General features: G+C 34.6%; 1 protein-coding gene across 1 annotated transcript in view; it reads right to left on the bottom strand.

Moving 5' to 3' along the window:
- Window positions 1-23,430, bottom strand: part of CADM2 (cell adhesion molecule 2) — a gene marked incomplete at its 5' end in the record, with an annotated part of 131,117 nt that extends 107,687 nt beyond the window's left edge. The window contains 2 exons of the mRNA XM_008054035.1: window positions 2,342-2,432; window positions 23,260-23,430. Of these exons, the coding sequence (XP_008052226.1) occupies window positions 2,342-2,432; window positions 23,260-23,430 (262 nt within the window). The remainder of the gene's footprint in view (window positions 1-2,341; window positions 2,433-23,259) is intronic.
- Window positions 23,431-25,557: the final 2,127 nt, after the last annotated feature.

Below are 25,557 nucleotides of genomic sequence, written 5' to 3'. Positions count from 1 at the left end.
GTGGTAGCGCTGGCCTGTAATTCCGGCTACTCGGAAGGCTGAGGCGGAAGGATCGCCGGAGCCCAGCAGGCGAGGCTGCGGTGGCCGGGAGCGGCCACTGCACTCCGGTCTGGGCGACAGAGTGAGACTCCAACTCAAAAAAAAAAAAAGAAAACAAATAGATAAGAAATTAGTGCCCTTGTCATCATCTGCAGTGGAGAGGATTATTACTAAGGTCATTTCTGGGTAACTAACAAGACTTAGTAACAAGGATTATTAACGTATTAATAACTTATTATCTTATTAACAACTTATTAATTTATTAACAAGGATTATTAACAAGGATTATTACCATGGTTATTTCTGGGAAACTAACAAAACCCACTACAAGGCACATCTATTTAACCATATCGTAGGTGAGTGATACGAACTATTTAAGTATCTGATTACATAAACCTTGACATCTAATTATTCTCGTACATAAAATGATGTCTCCACTGTTGGAGGTAAACATGAAATCAAAGACCAGATCATTGTAAGACAATTGTGTGCCAGCTGAGCAGACATGTGTTTATTTCCACACATCCTATAAAGCATGTTTCCTGTCTTCGCTTCATTTAATTGCCTAAGTTGCACACATGGTCCAAATGTGCACACGTGCGCTTTAAACCTGAAGAAGAAAAGAGTAAATGCAATTTCTATAAAATGGCTACTAGAAAATCGAACCGCTCTCATATCTCAAAACTGTGATAAAGAAGGTGTGAATGAGTTTAGTATGATGAAAAAATACAAATAACTGGCAATTGAAGAAGGTAAAATGTTCAGGTGTCTATCTTACAATTCTTTTAGAAAAATTACTCGTGGGAAAATATGAAACCTATACTTGAATAATTGAAATATTATTGCATGCAAATTTTTAGTTACTTAAAAGTATACAGAAGTAGCCGGGCTCGGTGGCTCAGCCTGTCATCCCGCGCCTTTGGGAGGCTGAGGTGAGTGGATTGCCTGAGCCCGCGGGTTCGAGACCCGCCTGGGCAGGTGAGACCTCATCTCTACAATAAAGCAAAAAATCAGCCGAGCGTGGTAGTGCGCGCCTGTAATTCCGGCTACTCGGAAGGCTGAGGCGGAAGGATCGCCGGAGCCCAGCAGGTCGAGGCTGCGGTGGCCGGGAGTGACCACTGAACTCCAGTCTGGGCGACAGAGTGAGACTCCAACTCAAAAAAAAAAAAAAGTATACAGAAGTAATTCTATATAGTTAGACAGAGAGGACAATTGAATTCCTCGATTAAAATGTAAGTAGCCAGGCACAGTGGCTCAAGCCTATAATCCTAGCACCTTGGGAGGTGGAAGCAAGAGGATTGTCTGAGATCAGGGGTTCGAGACCAGCCTGAGCAACAAAGTGAGACCCCCATCTCTATGATAAATAAAAAATATTTAGCCAGGCTTGGTGGAAGACTGAGGCGGAAGGATCATCTGAGCTCAGTGCGTCAAGACTACAGTGGTTGTGAGCGTGCCACTGCACTCCAGTTTGGGCAATAGAGCAAGATTGCAACTCAAAAAAAAAAAAAAGTCAGCAAAATGTAAATCAATTGGAAGCTTTTAAAAAAATCAAGTAAATTACATAAAGCTAGGTCTAGAGTGTTACTATATTAGAATGGTCATGTCTTTCAAACAGTGTTTAAATAATCCATATTTGAATACTCATATTTAAATTTTAATATAGATATTCTTTGAATTCGGTATTTATAAACCTGAATGCCAAAAAGTAAAGTTTTAGAGTTGAAGCAACATCAGCACATTGGCACATTTATATTTTAATAACAAATCACTTCACAATTGAAAGTAATGAGTTTGTGACCTCTTTCATTTACATTATTTGTCCTATGGGGTACTGAATAAGACATGTAGATCTGCTATTCCTTATTATGAAAATGATTCCCCACAAAACTTTAAAACTTGAGCATATTTTGGGCATGCTTCAACATTTGGAAAGTTTTTCACAGGATAACTATGTTCAGTAATGTGCAACTTTGATCAGTCTGATGATGTAAACAGTCAGTGATTAAACCTACACTCTGTTCAGGTTGAAAAATCTTACTGGCAAAAAAAAAAAAAAAAAAAGGAAAAGGCAAAGAAGAAAGAAATCACAGCTGGAAATTTTCCCAGAAACTTCACTAGATGACAAAGTAAAAACCAATCTTCCATAGACACTTAATGAAGATATGGTTCAGGGGTCTTCTCTTCTAGAGACCATTATGCTCACAAGAAAATACAAATTCTGTGCATTTCTACAGTTAAAACCTGTAATCAAAGCAAGCTAAAAGAAAAAGTGAAAAATTATATTGTTCATTACTTCACTTACAGTGGTTTTCCTTTGGATTCACAAGTCAAAATTAAAGGCTGTCCTTCTTGTGGAAAAGGAGTGGATGGGATAATCTTAACTGATGGTGTATCTAGAAAAAAAAGGAATTTTAACAAAGGTCATTGAATGCATATCAAACTACATACTTAATAACTATGCAGCATGCTGTATGTTCAGCATTTCTTACTTATCTTATAATTGCATATATTTCTAAGTGGTTTCTTAGATTTGGTGAAACAGGGTGCGTAATTTTAAGAAACTACCAACCTGTCCATGCAAAGCTAACAAAAGTATCTGAATATCTTATGAGCACCACTGTTGTATTATTTCTGAAATTTGAATTTAAAAGTGAAATTGCAAAAAGTGGTTCGATGAATAGCAAGCATTTCACACAATTGTTTCTCCAACTATTTATAGATGGCTATGAATACTATTATTATGGATGGAATGCATTTATGTGCATCTGAATAACAACACTTTCATTGTTGCGGAAAGCAGAATTCACAATAAGGAACCGGCAATGAACTCAAGATCAACTCCTGTCCCCTAAGCATTATGCAGAATCTTTTTGAAGATGCAAGAATGCAGCACTGGCACATGCTGCTTGCTCTGAAGTACAGTTTAGAAAATCACTTCAAATAGCTACTTATAACTTTCCTAAAAGTTAACGTTGTGTTATAAATGCTACCACATAATTGTTAGAAAATTATTTATTTCCAATTAACTATAAAATCACCTCTAGCGCAAGAGGATTCAAGAATACTTTAAGGCATTTATATTTATAACCTGTAAGACATAATATTCTTTAATTAACACAAAGAAACATGTTTCATAAAAGAAATGAAAAATAAGGACAGGTGCGGTAACCCACAACTGTAATCCCAGCACTTTGGCAGATTGATTGAGCACAGGAGTTTGCGGCCAGCCTAGGCAATATAACAAGACTGCATCCCTTAAAAAAATAATAAAAAAATTAGCTAGGCACGGAGGCGCATGCCATAGTCCCGGTTACTCTGGAGGTTTAGGCAAGAGGATCACTTGAGATGAGAAGTACGAGACTGTGATGAACTGTGGTCATGCCACTGCAATCGGGCCGGGGTGACACAGTGAGACTCCAATTCAAAAAAGGAGAAAGAGAGAGGGGGAGAGAGAGAGAGAGAGAAAGAGGAAGAGAAGAAAGGAAGGAAGGAAGGAAGGAAAAAGAGAGGATAACAGAAGCACCCTCATTTCCGTATGGAACTTTGCTAGTCCTGTAATGTAAGCATTTTCAGGCTTACAATCAGCGTGGCATTCCCTTCTCCTATGTTCACATTCTCCACAATAATCAAATCTGGCTTTGAACTCTCCACAAAGTCACAATTATTCTCATCCTCCTTTTGTGGCAGGATGCGGCAAATGCTCAAATATATTTCTTGTATGATTGAGTGAATAAACACAGAAACACATGTAGCTGGTTCGGAATCAGCAGTTGGCCTCATGGCAATCACCTGGGATGACTCCCACTAGCCCAGCGGCAGGAAGGGGGTGGTAGCAGTTAAAGGTATTTCCTTTTGAAAGGCAAGTTGCAACTTTAAAGATCTGCCAGGCATGCTGAGCAGGTTTTCAGAAAGGCCAAATGGCCCAGAGACTGACCATTTCATGGAAATGGAAAAGAGTCTTATCTAAAACGCCCCTTCTGAAGTCCAGCGTTTACAAGACTGCAGTTCCTAGAAACCATTTGCTCTTTGAAAAAATCTAATTTTGCTGAGTACAACCTTGTAAGATTCCAAAGGAAATATGTAATCACGCAACACGACCCCCCTCCCTTACCTAAACAAGGGTATAAAACCCCACTTCTCCTGTTCTGGGGCACTCAATTTGGACGCACTAGACCCTTGGGCCCGCTGGGATGGCCAACGTAATAAAGTGCCACTTCCTATAATAGTCTCAGTGTCACGATCTCTCTATTTTTCCTGCTACACCTTTAGCTGTAATGAAAGAACTGATCTACCCAGGTGTTACAGTCATTCTTTGACTTTCAAGTCAGTTAAATAAATAACAACCAATTGCATAATTTTCCAGTGAGTTATCTTATATAAGGAAAATGTATTCAGAAAATATATTCAGATTTATCATATAGATAACAATAAACTATAATATAAAGTGGAAGACTTTATATCACACTTTAAAATTACTTCTGCTTTCAAATGAATTTTTTTCAATTCTTGAAGCAAGAAAATGTATTTAAGATCATAAAAAATAATATTCTGGTTATAATTAGGCATTCCATATACAACATGGTAAATAATTGTAAGGTAGAATAACCCAGAAAGAAAAATTAATTTGAAGAGATATGACACATATTCATCATACTTGTTTTAACTGATAGGAAGAAAAAAATTTGATAAAAGAACAGAACTATTTGAGTAATGAGTATATTAAAGCCCAATCTACAATATTATGCAATATACCCATGTAACAAACCTACACATGGGCCCCCGATTCTAAAATAAAACTTAAAAAACAAATAAATATAGTTTCTTAATTTTTCCATTATCTTCCTATTTATGAAATCTATTATTGACCAGTATGATCATATAATTTAATATCCAAAGCAGGACATTTTTAAAAGTGAAAGAGAAAATAGTAATAATTATGCAGGTGTGGATCATAACTGCTCCGGTAAAACTGAGGCTTGTGGTCTTTTGATCTTTAACTAAGTATAAGCATAGCAAAATGTATTTTCCCTGTGACATATTATAAAAGAAAGCTTCATTTCTAGGGAAAAAAGGTGAACGAATAAAGATTAGAAAAGCATGACTTGGGGAAACAGAATTGTGTTAACTTAGGTGTCTGTGATAGTTACTTTTGTGTGCCAACTTAACTGCATCTTGGGGTGCCCAGCTATTTGTTCGATTATAGTTTGGGACGCTGCAAGGGTGTTTCTGGATGAGATTAACATTGAAGTTGGTAGGCTGAGTAAAGCCTATATTGCCCTCCATTATGCGAGTGGGCCTCACCCAATTGGAGACCTGAATAAAATAAAAAGGCTGACCCTCTTTCAAGCAGAAAAAAAATTTCCTGCCTAAACACCTTCGAACCAGGACGTTGGCTGTGTCCTGCCTTCAGACTAGAATAGAAACACTGGATCTTTCCATGTCTTGAGCCTCCAGCCTTTGGATTGGAAACGTTGATTGTTTCTCCAGATATCAGGTTCAGTCTGGAACTAGACCATTGACTCTCTTTAGCCTCCAACTTGCTGACTTACCTTGCAAATCTTGGGTCTTGCTAGCCTCCATCATGTGGGGGATTTATTCCTCATAATAAATCCATTTTTACATATATGTATATATACACACACGAGGCGGGACCCTCAAAAACCCAGAATTTATTTAGAAAAAATTGGGTATTTATTATCACGTTTAAACTTCAGTCTCCGTTTGATGCAGTGCACCTATCAAGATGCTTTTTCCCCTGTTCAGAATGGTTTTTGCACTCATCAATTTTGATGCCTTTTAGTGTTTCTGCTGTTTTTTGTTTCACCTCTTCCACATCGGAAAATCATTTCCCCCTGGGGACTTTTTTCATCCAAGGAAACAAACAAACAAAATCACTTGGAGTGAGATCAGGTGAAAAGGGAGGGTGAGGCATAAAGGGTCATGCCGTCTTTGGTCAAAAACTGCTGAATACTCAGTGCAGATGTAGGAACATTTAGGAACATTCCTAAATCACCCAATCATGAAATGGGCAAATACATTGAATGAATCTTTCCAAAAACATTCACTGAAGCTGAATGCTGCCTCTCATCACAGTTAGCTGGTTCACCGATGCCATTAGGTTCCTAGAATAATGACCTAGTGGTGGAAGTCTGCAGCACAAGGGGTACAATCTTCAAAAAAAAAATTCTCGTTTTTTTTCGGGGGGGTTCTCCCTTGTATTTGCTACTGGTCCTGTTTCTCTGGAGAATGCTGACTAACACACGGTCCTAACAAAGAGAACCTGAGAGGTGTCTTTGTGCAGGAGGGTCGGCGGTAATCTAAGGAAGTTCCAAGAAGTGAGACAGGGAGGGAAGGAAGTAAACAGAGCCTGTGTTATTGAGCAGGTGACACTAGCCAACGGAAGTCCAATCCCACCATGGAACTCTGAGAGCCAATGTGTGGCAGGCATCTCAGTTTTCTACTGGTTGGGCAAGGGACTGGAGTATTTGCGGAATATTTACCAATTTGCATTCGTGTTTGGTGCAGGACTGCTCCTGGGGGCGGGGGGTGGAAAGGTGTTACTTCCCTGAAACACCCACCTTACTCAGTACATAAAGATGGTGTGTGCCAATGAGAATGTCAGGTCACCACCAGTATCCGCCTTAGTAAGGTAAATTATAAAGCAGAAGGCAGCAGTGAGAGAAAACAAAATACAGCCTTGTTTCTTTTGCCTTTGTCTAAGTAGTTTATTAGTGGTGAGAACTTGTGCAGCAAATGATCCCTTGAAGCATGATTCAACATTCCCCTTAGATATGACTCATGGAATTTCAACTACAAGCAAATGTCAAAGTAGATAATATACTCAGCACATATTCTATGAAACACTCAAGAGTAATATAAATGACCTCTAAGTTACCAAAAATCAAGAGACAGAATGCAATACTCCATCATCTGACTTAAAATTATTCACAATGTTGATTTGTTTCTTTTCCTAAGACTCATCTTTCCAAATAAACAAGGAAACTTAAAAAAAAAGCAATGCGTATAAATATAATTTAAATATTGAGACTATTTTTTAAAAGAATTATCTTCTATATGTTTCTTTGACAAATCCACCTGCCTCTCCCTACCCTCCTGATTTAACTCTCAGTTCTCTGGCTACTCTTTTTCAGTTTCTAATGGGTAGTTTTCTTTTATTTAGCTTCTACATGCTTGAGATCATGGAGAATGGGATCCAGAATGTGCTCTCTCATCAATTTCTCCAGTCTTTTTAGCCACAGGCAGCTCTTCAGTTTTCATCTACTTTACAGTCACACCCAGATGTATATCCTAATGTGGTTTTGTTTCACCAGCTTTTTATATGCAGCATCTACATGGCATGTACTCTGGGATATCTCAAGGACATGGCACACTTGATATGTTCAAAATGAACCCAAAGTCTCTCCTGATATGTTTCTCCTTCAAGATCTCTGTTTCTATAGATACCACCAGCATCCATGCAGCTGCCTGTACAGACACCCCCTGTTCATTTCTCTTCTATAACCAATCAATTACACATGCAGTCTAATTGACCTACCTCCTAAGTACTTTTCAGATCCACTCATTCTTTTAAACCTCCACAACCACGTATTTTCACCTAGTTTACCAAAACAGTGAGTGGTCTCTTTTGTGTCAGTATTTTAACGCTCTAGGTCTTACTCCTAGAACTAACAAAATTATCTTAAAACATGAATTTGATCACTTCAACTTTCGGATTCAATTCTTTTATGGCTAATCTTCTAGAATAAAAAGTAAAATTATGAAATCATTTAAGTAGGACACATGATCTGTGTCCTACTTTCCTACTTTATTTTCTTGTCTTCTTACACTCTGTTTTATCTTTTGAATTTCGGGCAATTGTACTTGTTTTTTGGGCTTCTTAATAAATATGTTTCATTTTGCCCGTATACAAATGATCATTTGTATGAATGTTTCATTTTGGAGGGATCCTTTGCTTATTTAACTCTCACATATTTTTAAAAGCTTAAGTTTAATGACATTTGCTAAGGTTAATCATGAATCACCTTCAAATTTGTTTAGATAACTTTCCTGCATGGCTTCTTTTTCATCACTCTGTAATGCTCTTTTTAAAAGTGACTACTAGCCGCGCTCGGTGGCTCAGCCTGGAATCCCGCGCTTTGGGAGGCTGAGGTGAGTGGATTGCCTGAGCCCGCGGGTTCGAGACCCGCCTGGGCAGCGAGGCCTCATCTCCACAATAAATCAAAAAATCAACCGGGCGTGGTAGCGCCTGTAATCCCGGCTACTGGGAAGGCTGAGGCGGAAGGATCGCCGGAGCCCAGTAGGTCGAGGCTGCGGTGGCCGGGAGCGGACACTGCACTCCAGTCTGGGTGACACAGTGAGACTCCAACTCAAAAATAAAAATAAATAAATAAATAAAAGTGACTACTGTGTCTTGGGTGTCTTGCACACACGGTGCTTTAAACAAGTCTATGTTTAATTTTAAAAAGTATTGAGCGAAGGCAACACAATTTTTGATATATCTTTTTGCCATCAGTTTGGTACACTAATCTGAAGTATTTTTAAAATATTTAATTGAAATTGGTGGGTACCTGCTGCTTGTATAATTAATCTTAAATATTCATATAACAAACAGATGAATTTTTAATCATAGTTCATATTTAATTTGATTAATATATATTGCTAACTCTCTTCCTGTTAAAAATGATCTGCATTGGCTATCATTAGATAATAGCTTTTTGAGATGATAAAATTGGCAATTTTATATTGTAATGCAAATACCATATGTGTAAACTAGTTTTTTCCTCTTCATCTGATTTTGGCAGTGGAGGCACCCAATTGTGAAAAAAGTTTATTTAATTATTCTGCTAGCATTCTAGTTTATATTTCCATGAAGCATAAGAATTCTTCTTTAAACATGATATTTTAATAACATATATACAATTACTTTCCTTAAACCACAAGTGCTATAGTAATGTGGCTATAACTTTAAACTTGATTTTTCTCAAATATACATATATTTTTAATAACAGGAAATAACTTGGACTTTGATAGGTTTTTACTTCATGATAAAGATCTGTCATTACTATTTCTATTTTATTTTCTATAGACGCTTTATTATATTTATAAATGAGTCAATTGAGCCATATTAGGGTAAAATATTTTATGATGTTATTAATGACATTCTAGAAATAATTCTCATAAATGAGTTTAGACCTCCTATGCTTACTCAGTTATCTTAGCTAACAAAAAGACAAAAAAAGTAGTTATCTCAAAAACTGAGCTAATTTTGAAAGTTTCACTTCCCAGAATATTTTCCAAATATTTATTTTAATAAGTGAGATTCCTTTGCAAACATATTTCTCTGTATTATTTATTTTTTATACATTGAAATAAATGAACATTTTTCCAGAAATGGCAAAATACATAAAGATTATATGATAAAGGTTTTATAAAATAATCTTAAAATTTATGTACTTAATATGCTATTTCTTTTTACGAATCCAGATATGAATAGTAATAAGAAAGTAAATACTATATAGTTTAAACCTTTCATTTCATGTTTTTGCCAATTTATCTACTAAGAACTATAAAAAGTGTTCTGTTTTGTTTTTCTTTGTTTCTATATTTTTAAAGTTACATGTGGCTTTTCTTCTGAGTTGTAGTTTTTCATTTCAAATAGCTTTCAAAGGATTGAGATCAGGAATATTTTCTAAACCAAAGTTTGCTTAAACAGTAATTCCAGGCTTGTGGTGGAAGTAATTCCTCTATTTTCCTGCCTAGGAGCAATATGAATTATATCTAATCCTGCTCTATTATTCCTCAAATCAGAATGACATTTTGGTTCAGTACTTTGGGGATGTGTATGATGTTCTGTTTTTAAAAGACTGATGTAATATGTTAATTGTAGCAATTAGAGACAGTTTAAAAAAGCTGGAGGAGTTAGAAAAAGTGCATTATTATTATTATTGTTATTCAGTTATTCTTGCCTTGTCCTATATATTAAATTCAGATAATTTTTGCAAGCTAGCAATTTTCATGCTATTTTAAAATGTCTTTGAGGAAATTGACATTATCATCACTATATTTATTAGATATACATGAGTACATATAATTTCATATTATATATGCACATATATGAGTTATAAGGAACAGTTAATAACTAGGTTTAAGTCATTTTGTCATAAAGAATATATATTATAAAATATTGCACTTACTAAAATCTTTTTTTTTTTTTTTTTGAGTTGGAGTCACACTCTGTTGCCCAGATTGGAGTGCAGTGGCACACTCACAGCCACCGCAGTCCCGACCTGTTGGGCTCCAGTGACCCTTCTGCCTCGGCCTTCCAAGTAACTAGAACTACAGGCGCGCATTACCACGCCCGGCTAAGTAAAATCTTTTTTTAACATGGATGCTTCACCTACAATATTTTGAGCACTTAAGGTCCAAAATGCAAGAGCTTAACCTATTCGTGTTCTTCACATCCTAACAAAAAGTTTGATCTGTTGTAAGAAGTTTTTAGATGTTGGATAAATAAATGAATGAATTACCACCTGTTTTTCTCAAAATGTAAGAGAATGAAGAAGTTTTGGAGAAGCACATAAAAACAATAAGTTCATTCTTTCAATAATTTTTCAGTACTGATCAGCAACCAAATAAAATATGCAGATATTTTAAAAGCAAAAGTGTTCTTTCTAAGGCTTTTGTAGGAAAAATAATTTTTAAAACCTATCTTTAAAATCTTTAAATGTGAAAAATCTTTTTTCTTAAGTATTATTTCTTTTACTTTTATCTGACAAACTCTGAGGCTCACTTAAGAAGAAACACGATTAATCTCAAAAGATAAATTAATAGGCAAAGGGATTTTCTTATTTATTTATTTTTATTTTGAGTCAGAGTCTCACTTTGTTGCCCAGGCTGGGCTCAGACCATCCTTCCACCTCAGCATTCCAAGTAGCTGGAACTATAGGCATGCATCACCATGTCCAGCTAATTTTTTTTATTTATCGTAGAGTGGAGGTCTCACCATGTTGCCCAGGCTGGTCTTGAACCCCTGACCTCAGTCAATCCTCTCACCTTGGCCTCCCAAAGTGCTGGGGGATTTTCTCTTCTTTAAACAAAATAGTAAAAGCTTTATGAACTTGGGAAGGAAGGATACCTTGAGTTCCATTTGAATGATTCAGGATTTGAATCAAAGTGACGATACTGGTCCAGTGGAATGAATTTTTCTATATCCTTAACAAATATTTTAGAAGAGGAAAGATCTGTGAAGAAGTCACTTTTTTTTTTTTTTTTGAGTCAGAATTTCACTCTGTCACCCAGCCTGGAGTGCAGTGCCACGCTCACGGTCACTGCAGCCTTGACCTGCTGGGCTGAGGTGATCCTGCCTCAGCCTTCCAGGTAGCTGGAACCACAGGCGTGCACTACCACGCCCAGCTAATTTTTTGGATTTATTGTAGAGATGAAGTTTCACCAAGTTGCCCAGGCTGGTCTCGAACCCCTGGGCTCAGGTAATCCTCTTGCCTCGGCCTTCCAAAGTGCTGGGATTACAGGTATGAACCACTGCGCCTGGCCCGAAGCCATTATTAAACCACCTAATGGGCAATCTTAAAAGCACAAGCTTTTAAAGTATTTAGTGTCATTGGTTCCAAAACATTTATCCATCACTAAAGATTCTGTAGATAAATAAAAAGGAGCTTTAAATCAAATGTTTCATCAATAAAACACCTTACTTCTTCTGTATTCAAAGACATACAACAAAAATATAAGGTTATATAATAATAGTAACATTTAACCTGTTATGGATGATGGCCAAACTACTAAATAAGAGAAGCAGCTTACTGTATCATTCACCATATCATACAATATATTGAGGGAACAAAGATGGTTTATAACATAAAGTAGGAGTCATTTGCATTTCGCATGGTATAACATGGCTTCTTGTTGAAAGGAAAATAACATCTTAATAATTTTATTTGCCCTAAAAAATGTTTCCTGCGAGTACTCCCATTTTCTCATTCATTCATTCAACAACCTAGTTTCTAAAATATGCAAGGCATAGTACTAGCACCCATTTCTATCCATTGCATCACTAGAATCGAAGCACTGTAACATTTTACATTGTGACATTCACATTTAACACCTCAAGATCAGGTATTATTATTGTATATAATATTGTATATTATATATACAATATTGTATATTGTATATAATATTGTATAGTGCTTAGTGTATTATTAGGAATGCATGCTCATTAGAGCAGAGATCATCTTTATGTTGTTCACTGGTTTATCCTCAGTGCTTAGAATAACTGCTGGACCTCAATTAAGCATTGATTGAATAAATAAATGAATAATGGTCTTCTGTAAATTTTTTCCACCCATTGGTTAGGACCACGAGTGTGTTAAACAATCAGATGTACTTGTCATGATTGTCTTCTGATAGTGGTAAACATTGTTCCAATACTTGGCAAGTGATACTAATGGATGTAAATCTTCTGTATGCCCTCGCTCACCGAACTCTTTCTTTTTTATTTCATTTATTTATTTATTTATTTATTTATTTATTTATTTATTTATTTATTTATTTATTTACTTTTGAGTTGGAGTCTGACTCTGTTGCCCAGGCTGGAGTGCAGTGGCATGCTTACGGCCACCCCAGAGTCGACCTGCTGGGCTCTGGCTATCCTTCTGTTTCAGCCTTCCAAGGAACTGGAACCACAGGCGCACACTACCACGCCTGGCTCATATTTTTGATTTATTGTAGACACGCAGTCTCATCAAGTGGCCCAGGCTGGTTTCGAACCCGTGGACTCAGGCAATCCCCTCGCCTCGGCCTCCCAAAGTGCTGGGATGACAGGCTGCGCCTCCACGTCCGATTTCACTGAACTCTCTCTTAAAGCATGCAAAAAATTGTGTTGCTCTCCTCAGTGTACAGAATGTGAAACCATGGCTCAGGGGAGTGAAGTTACACAATCAAAAATTTGATCTTTCTCTTGATCTTATCCACACTTCAATAAGTTTGTGTTTCCTGTTTTTCCTTTGACTACACCAAGGGTTGGTGGTTTTGCTAGTATGTTCTGTGTCCCTCCATTTTCTTCAAAAGGTTCTCTCTCTCCATCTGGTTGAATTAGAATTCAGCCCAAGATATGCTTTGACTATTTGGTCCACATGCTGTAAAACCCAGCCATCAATGTTACCAGTTCTATGTATTACCGGTCTACCAATTTGTCTGTCTGTCTAACTCTCTCTTTTCCTTTATGTTTTGCATTCTTACATGTCTTTTTCACATCCTTTCCTCTTTGACAGATAAGAATATTCTTTCAAAATATACTTCCCTACTTTATTCATTTAAAAAAACACCAAAATACCCCCAAAGAAAATATGTATTAAGAAAAAAAATTAGAAAAATTTAAAATATCTTACAGATGAAGGATTTGTGAATTTTTGCCTTATTATGATATTTTTAATGAAAAACTTTCCAAAATAAGGGATTTATGAGACATCCTTATAAAGATCTCTTGACACTTACATTAAGACTAAAGATAATTATGCACCAACTCATGTTTGTGAAGCCACTTTGGGTTTATTCTAAAACAGTGCTTCTCTTCTGGAGGCAGTTATGTCCCCCAAGGATATGCAACATTGTCTGAAGACATTGTTAGCTGTTACAATGGAGAGCTGTCATAGGCCAGGAAGGCTGCTATGCCTGCTGCAGTGCACAGAACCATCCTCACAGCAATGCACTGTCTGGCACCAAATGTCCACAAAGCTCTCTAAAATGTTTACACTTCCCTTGCTCACTACTTGTAGATATCTTCCTTGTTACAACAGAGTAGGAGTTTCTGGGAACCATGATGCTGTGTGTTTGCCATGGGATGCTCGTATCACTGTTTACTCCTGAACTGAAGGAAACACATACTTAGAGTACTTAGCTGACTACTCAGAAGAAAGGCCATCGTGATACTTTCCTGAAATAAAAAGCAATAAATCAAGCTCAATCCTCATGTCACGGTCCACCGCTTAGCATTAGGAACAGTGGGAGGATACACCAAGAGTGAACTAGAAGCATTTTTGTTGCAGGGGTTATCTGCTATTTATTTCTTCTGTGTAAGACCATTTTTATCCAAGACATCTAATTTATTGTTCCTGTCTGTAATTTTGCAGTCAAACTCAAACTTTTTATTTAATTAGCATGTCGTCTTAATGCTAAAAACTATCAAGTACTTTTTCTTCAACACTGTGTTAAATTTCCTTTAATTCTGGTAAAAAAAAATTACTTTTGTGGAATCATTCATTTATTTGACAAATATTTACAGATTACTATATATGCAAGGCACACTACTACTGATATACACGTGCTATACATGCACATAAATAGCAACCCATAAGAATTTAGTAAGATAAATCATCCGTAGTTCAAAATAATGCAAAGCTCTAAACCCCAGACACCATAGTACTTTGATGACATGTTTTGGGAGTTATTGGAGGAAAGGATTATGCATATTTGACAGAAACAAAGAAGGTAACCTAGAGAAGTGGCATACACAGTAATTCAGACAATACACAGTATCTGATCTGGTAGAAATGTTTCTAGAGGAAGAAAAAGAAGGGAATTTAAAACAAAGGAAAATTAACAAAGGATCGTTGTAGAGAAAAAAATGCAGGCTATATATGAAGCATCTAGAAATAATGTACACCATAGGGTGCATGATTTTTTTTTTAAAGTTCTGAGATAAGAATGATGAGGGGTTATACTTTCAAAGCCTTGAATGTTTGGGCATTATGCTAAAAGCAATGAGAAATCATATTAAGTTTTTGAGTAAGTGAGTTTCAGGCTCAGAAGCCCATTTCAGGAAGACATGTTTGGCAATGAGCAAAACCGAAGACTTCTGGGTGAGGTTAGAAGAAACATGTCTCTATCATAAAGTGAGCCACAAGGAACATCTTAAAGAGAAGCAAAAGGTAGTAGCAAAAATACAGGTAATAAATGCAACTGCATTTTTGTTTACTTCAATTCATACATTTCTACAAGTGTGGACTCTTTAGTATGTTAAGTGCATTTGAAACAGTTCTACTTAAAATACATTTATGATTTATATTCTTCTTCTAAGAGATCCTCCAAAATCAAAAAACAACAAATTACTTTAAAAATAGATATAAAATGACTCTATCTCATAAATATGACATAATAATATTTATTAAACCATTTTATAAATCTAAGCTATATTATGAAATTATGGCAGTTCTATATTTCCTATATTATGAGAAATCTTGCCATTTCAGCATCCTACATATTATTTCACTACTAACTCATCAATTATTCCCAGCTATGAAAAAAAAGAATGACACAATACATAAGTGGAAATATGATAACATTATCAAGAGTGGTGCTGTCCACATGTGGCTATTTAAATATAAGTGTAAATTAATTAAAATTAAATGAATACTACAGTGTTATTTCCTTAGTTACAAGATCCACATTTCAATTGCTGGGTAACTGCATGTAGCTGACTAATGGCTACTATTTGGGACTAGGTAGAAAACATTTCTATCATCTCAAAATTTGAGTTCCATTGGAAGTGTTGGGGTAAAAGTTTTATGCAAGAGTGGTGTACATAATACTGTTATCTGATCTCTTTTTGCTTATAGGATTGCCCAGGTTTTGAATTTTCTCTTATGAAGGGTTAAAAAAAAGTCTAGGAACAACAGCACTACTTTTGCAGTTTGGTTTGCTAGTGTGTTGGCTGTTTTAGCTTTCATGATCTCAGCTGAGAATTCAGAATCTTTCATTTTCTTCCAATAATGGCAAGAGAAGGAAATTGATACAGAAAGACATCTCAAAATTATGAGATAAATGGAAAATAAATGCAAAGAGAAAATAATGGAGTTCCAGACTCTCAAAATGATGGCAAAACAAGTTTTCACTTTTTATATTCTAAAAAATTGTATCAAGCTCAAATATGGATGAGTGAGCTGTTTGTAACAAAAAAAAGAACTTCATCATACAATATCTTGCAACCATATGATTTTGCCAAAAGGAAATATGACAATGTTCTTTCATCTTTTATGGTTTTCAGTATAAGAATTTACTTTATGAAGTTCATAAGTGCAAAATTGTTAAAAGCATTTGATGACAAAGAAATTTTAAAAATTTATTTCATTTTTGTTTTAATTGGTGCTTATAAATCTAAGAATAAACAATGTTTTGCATTTATAGAAAAAAAGCTATTGATTCTTTTGGACAAAATTAAGAGCCATCAAAGATTTTAAAATACTGCATTCTGAAAATGAATGTGAAAGAAGAATCAAAAATAATAAAGAACGAGATGGGACACAGTAGAGATGTGTTTTATATGTGGACCAATCATTTACAAGATGAGTATTTACAGAATCATGCATGACAGTTATTGCCCATTTCAGGTATATGTTCCATTAAACCCAGAAAAATATGGAATGAAAAATGCAGGTTTCCTGTTTAATTTTTATTAAAAAGTCTAATAAAATTTGTTTTCTCTGCTTTTATCATCTATACATTATTCCAAAAAATGACTTAGGATATGAAACAAAAAAAGTTTGTCAGGCCCACATAGTAAATGGTGATTACTCTGTTTCTTGTTATATCAAGCATTAAAATAACAAAGTTTAATAAACTGCATGGTTACATTTGTTATAATAATAAATATGGTCAAAATAACAATAATTAATAGCTACAAACTTACAAATTTAAGTATAATTACAATGTTTAAGAGAAAAAAGAAAGGCTGAAGACTGACACTGCCCAACTTCAAGACTTAGCATAAAGCTACAGGATTCAAAGTAGTGAGGAGCTGATGAAAAAAAAAATATATATATATATATATTTATATAGTCATTTTGAAAAAGGAAAAAAAGCCTGTAATTCTATAACTATCTTTTAAAAACAGATTTGTAAAGTAGAATTAGATATTAATTAGAAGTTTTAAAAAGTAGGTATATTTAAAGTTAAAAATTTAAACTGAAAGGAAAGTTAAAAATATTAGGTGTTAATAATGTGCATATTTTCTTTATATGATTTTACTTGTCAAAATCATTTGCTTCTTTTTAATCTAGTCTTTGAATCTCTATCAAACTTACTTTTAAAAAGTGAAAAGATTCCCTAGCATCTGTATTATACATACATTTCATAATTTTGGTGCTATCTTAAACTGTCTCTTCATGCAATCAATTGGTGATACAAAACAATTTTAAAACTTCCAAAAGGTTTCAAAAATATCTTCTGATAAGCTTGATTAGAAAAAGTCATTTGAGAGTATATAATATTAATTTACTGTGTAAGTTTATTATTTTTTAAATTAGAAAGCCCCCCAAAATATACATTGAGTCTGAATAACACACAGATTGTTATACACTATTAATAACATAAAAACATAACAGTACCATTTTGAATCTTTGCATTTAGATAGCTTGAAATATCTGGTAATTCAATTACTTTTAATATTTGATATTGCAAGACAGAATAAAATATTCTTTTTTAAAGAAAATAAAACATATTTATTCCATGAGCAAAGTGTACCAGTAATATTTCCTGGGGGTAATACAAGTAAATGTATCTTCTCTGAAAAAATATTTAAAACTTGTTGGGATCTCAAATAGCAGTTGCACACTAGCCTATTTTTCTTAATAAAACCAAATGGATTTTTTTGCAAATGGCACAGCTCGCCTCATGATTCTAACATGTATACCACTTCAGTAGATTTTTGGAATATCTTAGGCTCAGTTAAAATCCTTCCAAGGTATCTCAGGTATCAATATATCATTTTGTTAGTAAAAAAAAAGTTTATTTTAATTTTTGAAGAAATTAACCTAAAGATAGCTTTTTATTTCACTTTTTCTAATTTATTTTATAATCTGTGACCCTGGACTAAAGATAATTTTTAGTAGACAAGAAAATTAGATGATGAGCATTTCACAAATGAGATAACAGATGAGTGAGGTATGTTATTCTAATGGCTACTTAGAACATCCACCTTCCGGTTTAATAAATCTATATAGCCTGAAACATTTAATCAAGTGCTTTCTATAATACATAGAAAAGTAGAAGGGGCCTGGTGGATGGAAGAACAGAGGGCAATTTAAAATAAACAGTCCTGGGCTAAAGTAGTATACAGGTTTGTATAGGGTAAATTTAGTAGGCACAAACTTTATTATTATTATTTTTTAATGAAAAAGGGCAAACAGCTAAGGATTAAAGGAAGAATCTCTGCTCGTATCTGAAGATATTTCTTTCCTGCATACCCATAAAACAAAAAAGATATAAACGACAGAGTTTTAAAAGCTCAGAACCACCTGCATTAAATCTTTTTATTTTATTTTTAATTATTTTACTGAAAGAGAACTAAGGAGAGAATTGATCAAAGACATACAACAGTCCAGAAAAGTACCCAAAATGTATAGTCAATAATTAAGTTTTTCTAGGGACAAAGTAACTCTCTCTAAAAGACAGTAAAATAAAGAAGAAATCTCTCTAGAAATACTTTGATACATTTAAAAAATGTAAGATGTTAAGAGAAAAATGGATTTACTTTATTATTCACTTGCATGTTAACTAGAATAGAGACACCATCAAGAAGGTATAGGTCATCACTGCAAATTGACCATTTAACCTCTTATGAAGACATAATTTTGGTAACAAATTAACCCACACGTTTTTCTGTTACTTTAATTGTACATAATGCATTTCCTATTTTCATCCCTGATTAACCTAATTAATTCCATTTAAACACAATTTTAACACTGCAGCTTCCCCTTCTAGTGTCCTATCTTCCACCCCCTCCTTCATCCCTTCTTTTCTTCCTTTCATTGTTGCTCAGATTGAATTTGTTGGGCTCTTCTCTATGAGCAATTTTAACTATCTATTGCTTGAAACATGAATGATCCATATGTGTAAACAGCTATTCATTTTTATAGGCAAAGCTTGTCACTTAAATAGGAAATACAGAACAAATATTAATGATAACATAAGTTTTTATGTTAGATGAATTATAAATAAAATGAACTTTAACACACACACATTTTAAAAAATTGGGCTCTTCTTTTTCTCTATTGGCTGTTCATTGCTATAGCACTAAAATGCTTTCTCAGAAAACAAAACATTATTCTGATATATTTTCCTAATCTGTCTCTTGTGTTTTTCATTTTCAACAAGTTGATTTGTGATATAATTTTTGTCCATGTCACATACAGAAAATGAACAGTTATTTTCTTCTTTTCTGTGTTCTGCACATAGTTCTTTCTATGAGCAGAGATACATTATTCCTACTGAGAATTAAATAATATCTGACACATACAATCCTTTTTTCTAAATATTAAATCAGACAAATAACATTATTTCTCAAAGAGGTCTGTGTGAAAGTGGGAAGATGAATTCGAGTTTTCATCTTTAAAAAAAGATTGGTTTTTTTCTCTGCTCAGTTGCAAAGTACATCCTAACCCATTATGTCAAATGTTCACGCATTTGGGATTCATAGTAAAAATCGACTTTCAATTTCTTAAATTTCAGTTTTAAAGATACTCTCTTCTATCATAGTGACAATATTTAAATGTATATTAATAGTGAATAAATAAATCAATGTCACCATGAAATATTTTACAGGCTAACCCCTTATAAGTTGTATGTCACAAGGTCACAGTGTGAACACAGTCCTCAAAATGTAATTCCTCCTACTATGTTTTTCCTGGTTATATTTCTTAGCATGATGTGTTCAACCCTTATTTCTTATTGCTCATCAAACTTTCTACAACAACAACTTTTTACTTCAGATGCAGACATAACTGTTTCCACTACTGTAGGAATATATCTTTATTCTTCTCACTTACCACAGGAAACAATGTCATCTCCTCCGCGGGTCCAAAATACTAAACGTTCCTCCAATAGTTATTCATGACAGGAATATCATTCAACTATGGGGAAATACTAAACTTGTGCTCCATAAATTCTCTACTAGTCACATTCTTCCTTTCCCAAGCCCGTGTTCTTCTCTCCCCGTTGCATCCATGGAACTCTCCACATCATGTTGGTTGTACATGTGTACCTATGTGGAGTCATGATCCACTGTCTCTAGAAACAGCCATCGAGATGTTATCATTATCCTTGGATGTGTGTGAAGACCATACCAATCTGCTCAATTTGCTCTAATTTTGATGCGGGCTCTTGCTCAATGCTCCTCTCCACCCTCTACTCATTTCATCTCTGGGGAATGTTCTGCATGCTTAAAGGAACACTTAGCATTACTATCAGTTAGTTTTAATTAACTTCACATACTTGAATGATGGTATGCTAGATGCTAGGAAAATAATTTAAATAGATCTGGTCTCTGCCTCCTAGCCACTTACATATAAAACCATGATAGAATGAGATGCTATTTTTAATTGGCTGGCCATTAAAAGTGTAAAATTTTTCATGTAAAACTTTCTTTAAAAATTGGGCAATTCAATTGCTTTCCTTTATGAAGTTTTACTTAATAATGCATGTCAAAATATGGTGAATAACTAAGAATGCTCAGGAAATGTATAATAGTTCCAGTGTGAATTTCCAAAACAGGGACAATGACCTTGGCAGCTGACAATTGGCACCTGACAGCTAGGCTGGGATTTTATCAACAAACAATTTTCCAGAATATAAGTAGTAATCAGATAAAGGTACTCAGTGACTGTGGACCGAAATAAGACAAAAATGAATTCACCCTATGACCAGGCATAAAACAAAACAGAGACCAGGCACGCAACAAAAATTAGCATGATTAACTACTGTATTCCTATAATAGCAAATCTACTTCTGTTTTAATATTTAGTTTCTTAGGTGAATTTATGCATATACCTATCACTAATGCCCCCTGTTCCGAGAGCACCCCATTCAGAACGCTCTTTAGATTAGCCCACACAAGCCCAAATCCTACAACAAGTCTCTAATGACTTTGTCTTATATCCACCCAGATATTGATCTGATCTGATATGTGCTCTTTTTTTTTTTGCCATAGCAAACTAAATAATCTAATTTTGCCTGACTACTGGCAGGTTTCTGGTGGTCTTTGACCGGCAGTGGTCTTCAACACTTCTTATTACTGACTTTTACTATTTTACTTTACTATATGTTGAAATTTGCTGCTAAATAAGTAATCAACTAATATTTTACACAGCTGTACTTTGCTTGATACATAAATATTAAAAAGTTTAAATTAAGATGCTACTGATCTCTTAAAGTAATAAGTAATAAAATCTTTCATATATTGAGTGACCCACTGATGAAATAAAAATAGAAAAGAGAAGTCAACTGACATTTATACAAAGTCTATTAAGTGTCATGAACTTGACTTAAGTTGCCTCCTTACAGAAATTAATTCTCTAGCACACAATCAAATCCTCACAAGAACTACTTCTGTATTTTATGATATAAGCTCAGCCAGTTTCAGTAATTTTTCCAAGGTCAAACTACAAGTAAATGCTGAAATTGGAAGACAATCTCCATTTGGGCTCTAAAGTATATTTGTTTCTGAATCTACTTTAAGAACAGGAAGTCTATTCAGGAAACTAACCTCACATAATTGAAAGCATTTAAACATTAGAATAATTGTAATAACTACTAATATACAATGGGCATAGGCATATTATAATCAGGTTGACAATTTCACTAGCAAAGTAATAACAGCACGAAAAATCTGGCCCTCTGCTACGTGTCCAATCTTCTCTCTTAATACTCTCTACATCTCTCCTAGTCCTCTGTACTCTGACCTCACTGGTACCCTTGCTGTTCCTAGAAATAAAAATAATACATATGCTCTTACCTCAAGGCCTTTGTACTTGCCCCTTCAGACTGCATCACATACAATACACACACACACACACACACACACACACACACACACACACACACACACACACACACACTCGCTTTCCTAAACCCCCTTTTCCACATCTTTATTGCCTTCCCATTTCATTTTTCTTGAGTAGTCTTTATCGAAATGCAGCACATTCTATTTTGTATTTATTTATTTTGCTTTTTTATCATTTCTACCTAGGATGGTTTCTGTAAGAAAAATGAAGTTTTTTTTTGTTGTAGCTAGTGGTGATAGTGATTTTGACACTTGGAGACAAACTCAATGTGTTTTCTTGTTCTTTTTGGTCACTTCTGTAACCTTGGTGCCCCAAATACAGTCTGCTGCATAATAACCTAAATTCTTGTTAAACAGATAAATGAAAACAAAATTCAATGAGGTATATTAAAAGAACAGTACTTAGAATTCAGCATTTTAGGATTTAATATAATTGCACATCACACACAAATTCTAAGCTCCAGCTGTAATTATATACAGATAGAAAAAGAAAAAAAAGTCTTCATTATCTGGAAAATCAAATGATGCAGTTCAGAAAATAGGATCTCCTAGTCTTTATTCTTTTTGCTTTATCTTACCTATTTCCATGTATTCACTTTAATTTTGATTAGCATTTGCAAAAAATTGCCTGCTATAATCCCCAAAACCTTGCTAAGTGCTAAAAATACCAGGATTACAAGTCTTCCATGTACTAGCTGTGTGACTCAGCCTCTGTAATCTTCAGAATCCTCTTGTGGAACTTGTGACTAATACAAGGAACATTAGTCCACCATATGAGGACTCCATGAGATAATTCCGGCAGAGAATTTAGCATTACTTCTGGTCTATTGGATTCCCAGAATTAATGTTCTTATTAATGATAATGATGATGACAAAAACATAATAGAATGCCCCTACATTTATGCAGCATTACTTTATGTCATATAGAAGGTAAAAACAAGTCTAATTTTAAAACCAGAGCTGGGAAGTCATATTTGCATATAGCAACGTTATTTTAAGGTAACAAAGTTTGCCGAGGTTCTCTCAGATTTCTAATTGTCATTGATTTTGCCCAGATTACCACTTTGCTGACTCCTCTCCCAAGCACACACATACATCAAGTCACAATCTGGAACATAATTGAGAATATTAACCCTATGAGAGCTCCCTTATTTTTCTTTCTAGTCAAGAATGAGACTCAAACTAGGAATACATTCCTTTGAATATAATTAATATTAATGAGGATACTTTTATGCCATTTTTGCTGTAGATTTTGTTTTGTCTTTGCTATCATTTCAGAAAACTTGGAAATGATTTTAGATGCAGATGAAAAGATTTGCTGCAGAGATGAAAGGGGGGCGAGGGTGTTTACTTACAGTGTATTTCTAGCACCTGCATGGCCACCTGAGGGGTGGCATTGAGGGACTCATGGTCTACTCTGCAGATGACGGCCACTCCATCATCGCTCCGGTCCACTCGGAAGTCCAGGGTGCTGCTGACCGTGAACGTCTTGCGATTGGCATCCTCTTCTTTTAAATATTTTACATCTGAAAATAAAATGTGAATTTAAAAATTACATAACATCTTTCAAAATACAACAGCTTTCATTTAGTCAACACTCTGGAAGTATCTTCTCTCTGCCTTTACCCTTTCGAAAAAGGAAATATTTGCTAGCTTAACAATTTAATTCATTTCAAGTCAATCCAATAAAAACACAACTACTTCAAAAATAAATTTGAAAGGTTAAATACGAAACCAAAATAAAGGTAGAGAGCACAGCATTTTAATTCCTTTGGTCTCAGGCTTGCCTAACTTATCAGATGCAAGATACTATTATACACTCCATTGAACAAATGTAGACCATTTTATGAAAGTAGTCTTTCTTTTTCTCTTAGAGGTAAGTTTGACTAAAAGATTGTCTTCATTCTTCTTGAAGCCACAAGCACTGTTGGGAACAGCAAATTCACATCTATCTGGTTATGCCTAGAAGGAAGCACAACGTACTTGAACTACGGCTTCAACGTGAATAATGTGAGGAGAGCATCATTTGCTAAAGAATAACTAGGATGGGAACGGTGTCATCTTTGGCAAAGAAAAGAAGGAACTTAGGCATCTGAATATTTTGAACAGTTAAGTATATATATACAGTGAAATGTACGTTGAGGTAAATGCTCTCCACTTGGATGGAATTTATTTCAGCATGCATAAAAGTACTTTTCTCAAGATATGAATTCACCTATAGATATTTAAATTTACATTGCATGATTCAGACCTATCATTACATGGTGCACTTAGGGATTATTTCTTCTTTGTGGAGAAGAGATTTACTAATATTTTCTTTGAATTTGTAATTTCTCAAGTTTGAAGTAGCTGATAAGAAGACTATTTTAATGGATTAGAACTTGAACTGGTAGGCCAAGGTTATAATATCATTATTAAAAAAGAATTGTAATTGCAGTACAGTTTTCTTATGCTTTTTGTCCTTTTTTTCTTCATTATCAAATGAACAAGGATACTTTCAAGAAAAATCATTTTCTGCATAAAATACATGGTAATTGATTTTATCAGGTATTATTATTTATTTGAAAAACACTTAAAAGTACATTAATGACAACAAATGAGTAATTCCAGTTTATTTTTGTGCTATATGCAAAGATATGACTTTTAAAATGACATTGAATTTGATGTAGCTGATGAATAGGTATACACACGGTTCACTGAGTTTTACTTATTTCTAGAGAAGCATGGCTTTAACTTATTGATTGGTTTTAAAAACAAAATAAATTAGTGCAGGATGAAACTAAGTAGACATTATGTCTTGTTTCTAAAAATATGTGTTTATGAGTATATTCCCATATTAAGAGAAAAAAACACCTAATTAAAATGCTTAGTACAAAAATGTTTTACGTATCTTAGGCTATTTTGGGAAGTAAGAAACTATCTAACATTTTAAATTATTTCTGTCTTTTAACTATAAATAAACCATACGGGCTACAGTATTTTATGGAGGATTTTTCACAAACACAGCTTTCATGAAGTATCTCATCTCATTTTTGCTGAAGTCATTTACTATTTTTTGTTTTTTTTAGAAAGCAGCATTTATTGAGAGGATATAAATGCTCCCACAGTAGGAGGGTACCCGAAGGGATTGCCTTAAGATTTTTTTTTTTTTTTTTTTTTTTTTCATTAATCAGTAGTTTTTATTATGGTTTTGTGGGGTACAGTTAAGGGTAGGTGTACAATGACGTTTCATTCAGGCACCCTGTAGATAAGAAGTGTTTTCCCATCCCCCGACAGATATTTGCTACTGTTAATCCCATCCCCCTCCCCCCCGTAGTTTCCCAGTACCATCCGTCATTTTCTCATAGTATTGCATTGGATGTTCAAGGTCCATTATATGAGTGAGAACATGTGATATTCGGATTTTTGTTTTTGTGAGAGGTCACTCAGTATTATAGACTCTAGTTCCATCCAGGTTGCAGCGAAATTCATGATTTTGTTCTTTTTTATGGCTGCGTAGTATTCCATCGTGTATATGTACCACATTTTTTTAATCCAGTCCTCTTTTGATGGGCAGCATGGTTGTTTCCAGGTTCTTGCTATTGTGAACAATGCTGCGATAAACATACGTGTGCAGGTATCTTTTTTATAGAGTGATTTGTGTTCTTCAGGGT

Source organism: Carlito syrichta, unplaced genomic scaffold (assembly GCF_000164805.1).
Source record: "Carlito syrichta isolate Samal-C Ts95f unplaced genomic scaffold, Tarsius_syrichta-2.0.1 Scaffold288970, whole genome shotgun sequence".
NCBI lineage: Eukaryota > Metazoa > Chordata > Mammalia > Primates > Tarsiidae > Carlito > Carlito syrichta.
Note: the sequence above shows the minus strand (reverse complement) of the source record. Positions and strands in the feature narration are given on the sequence as shown.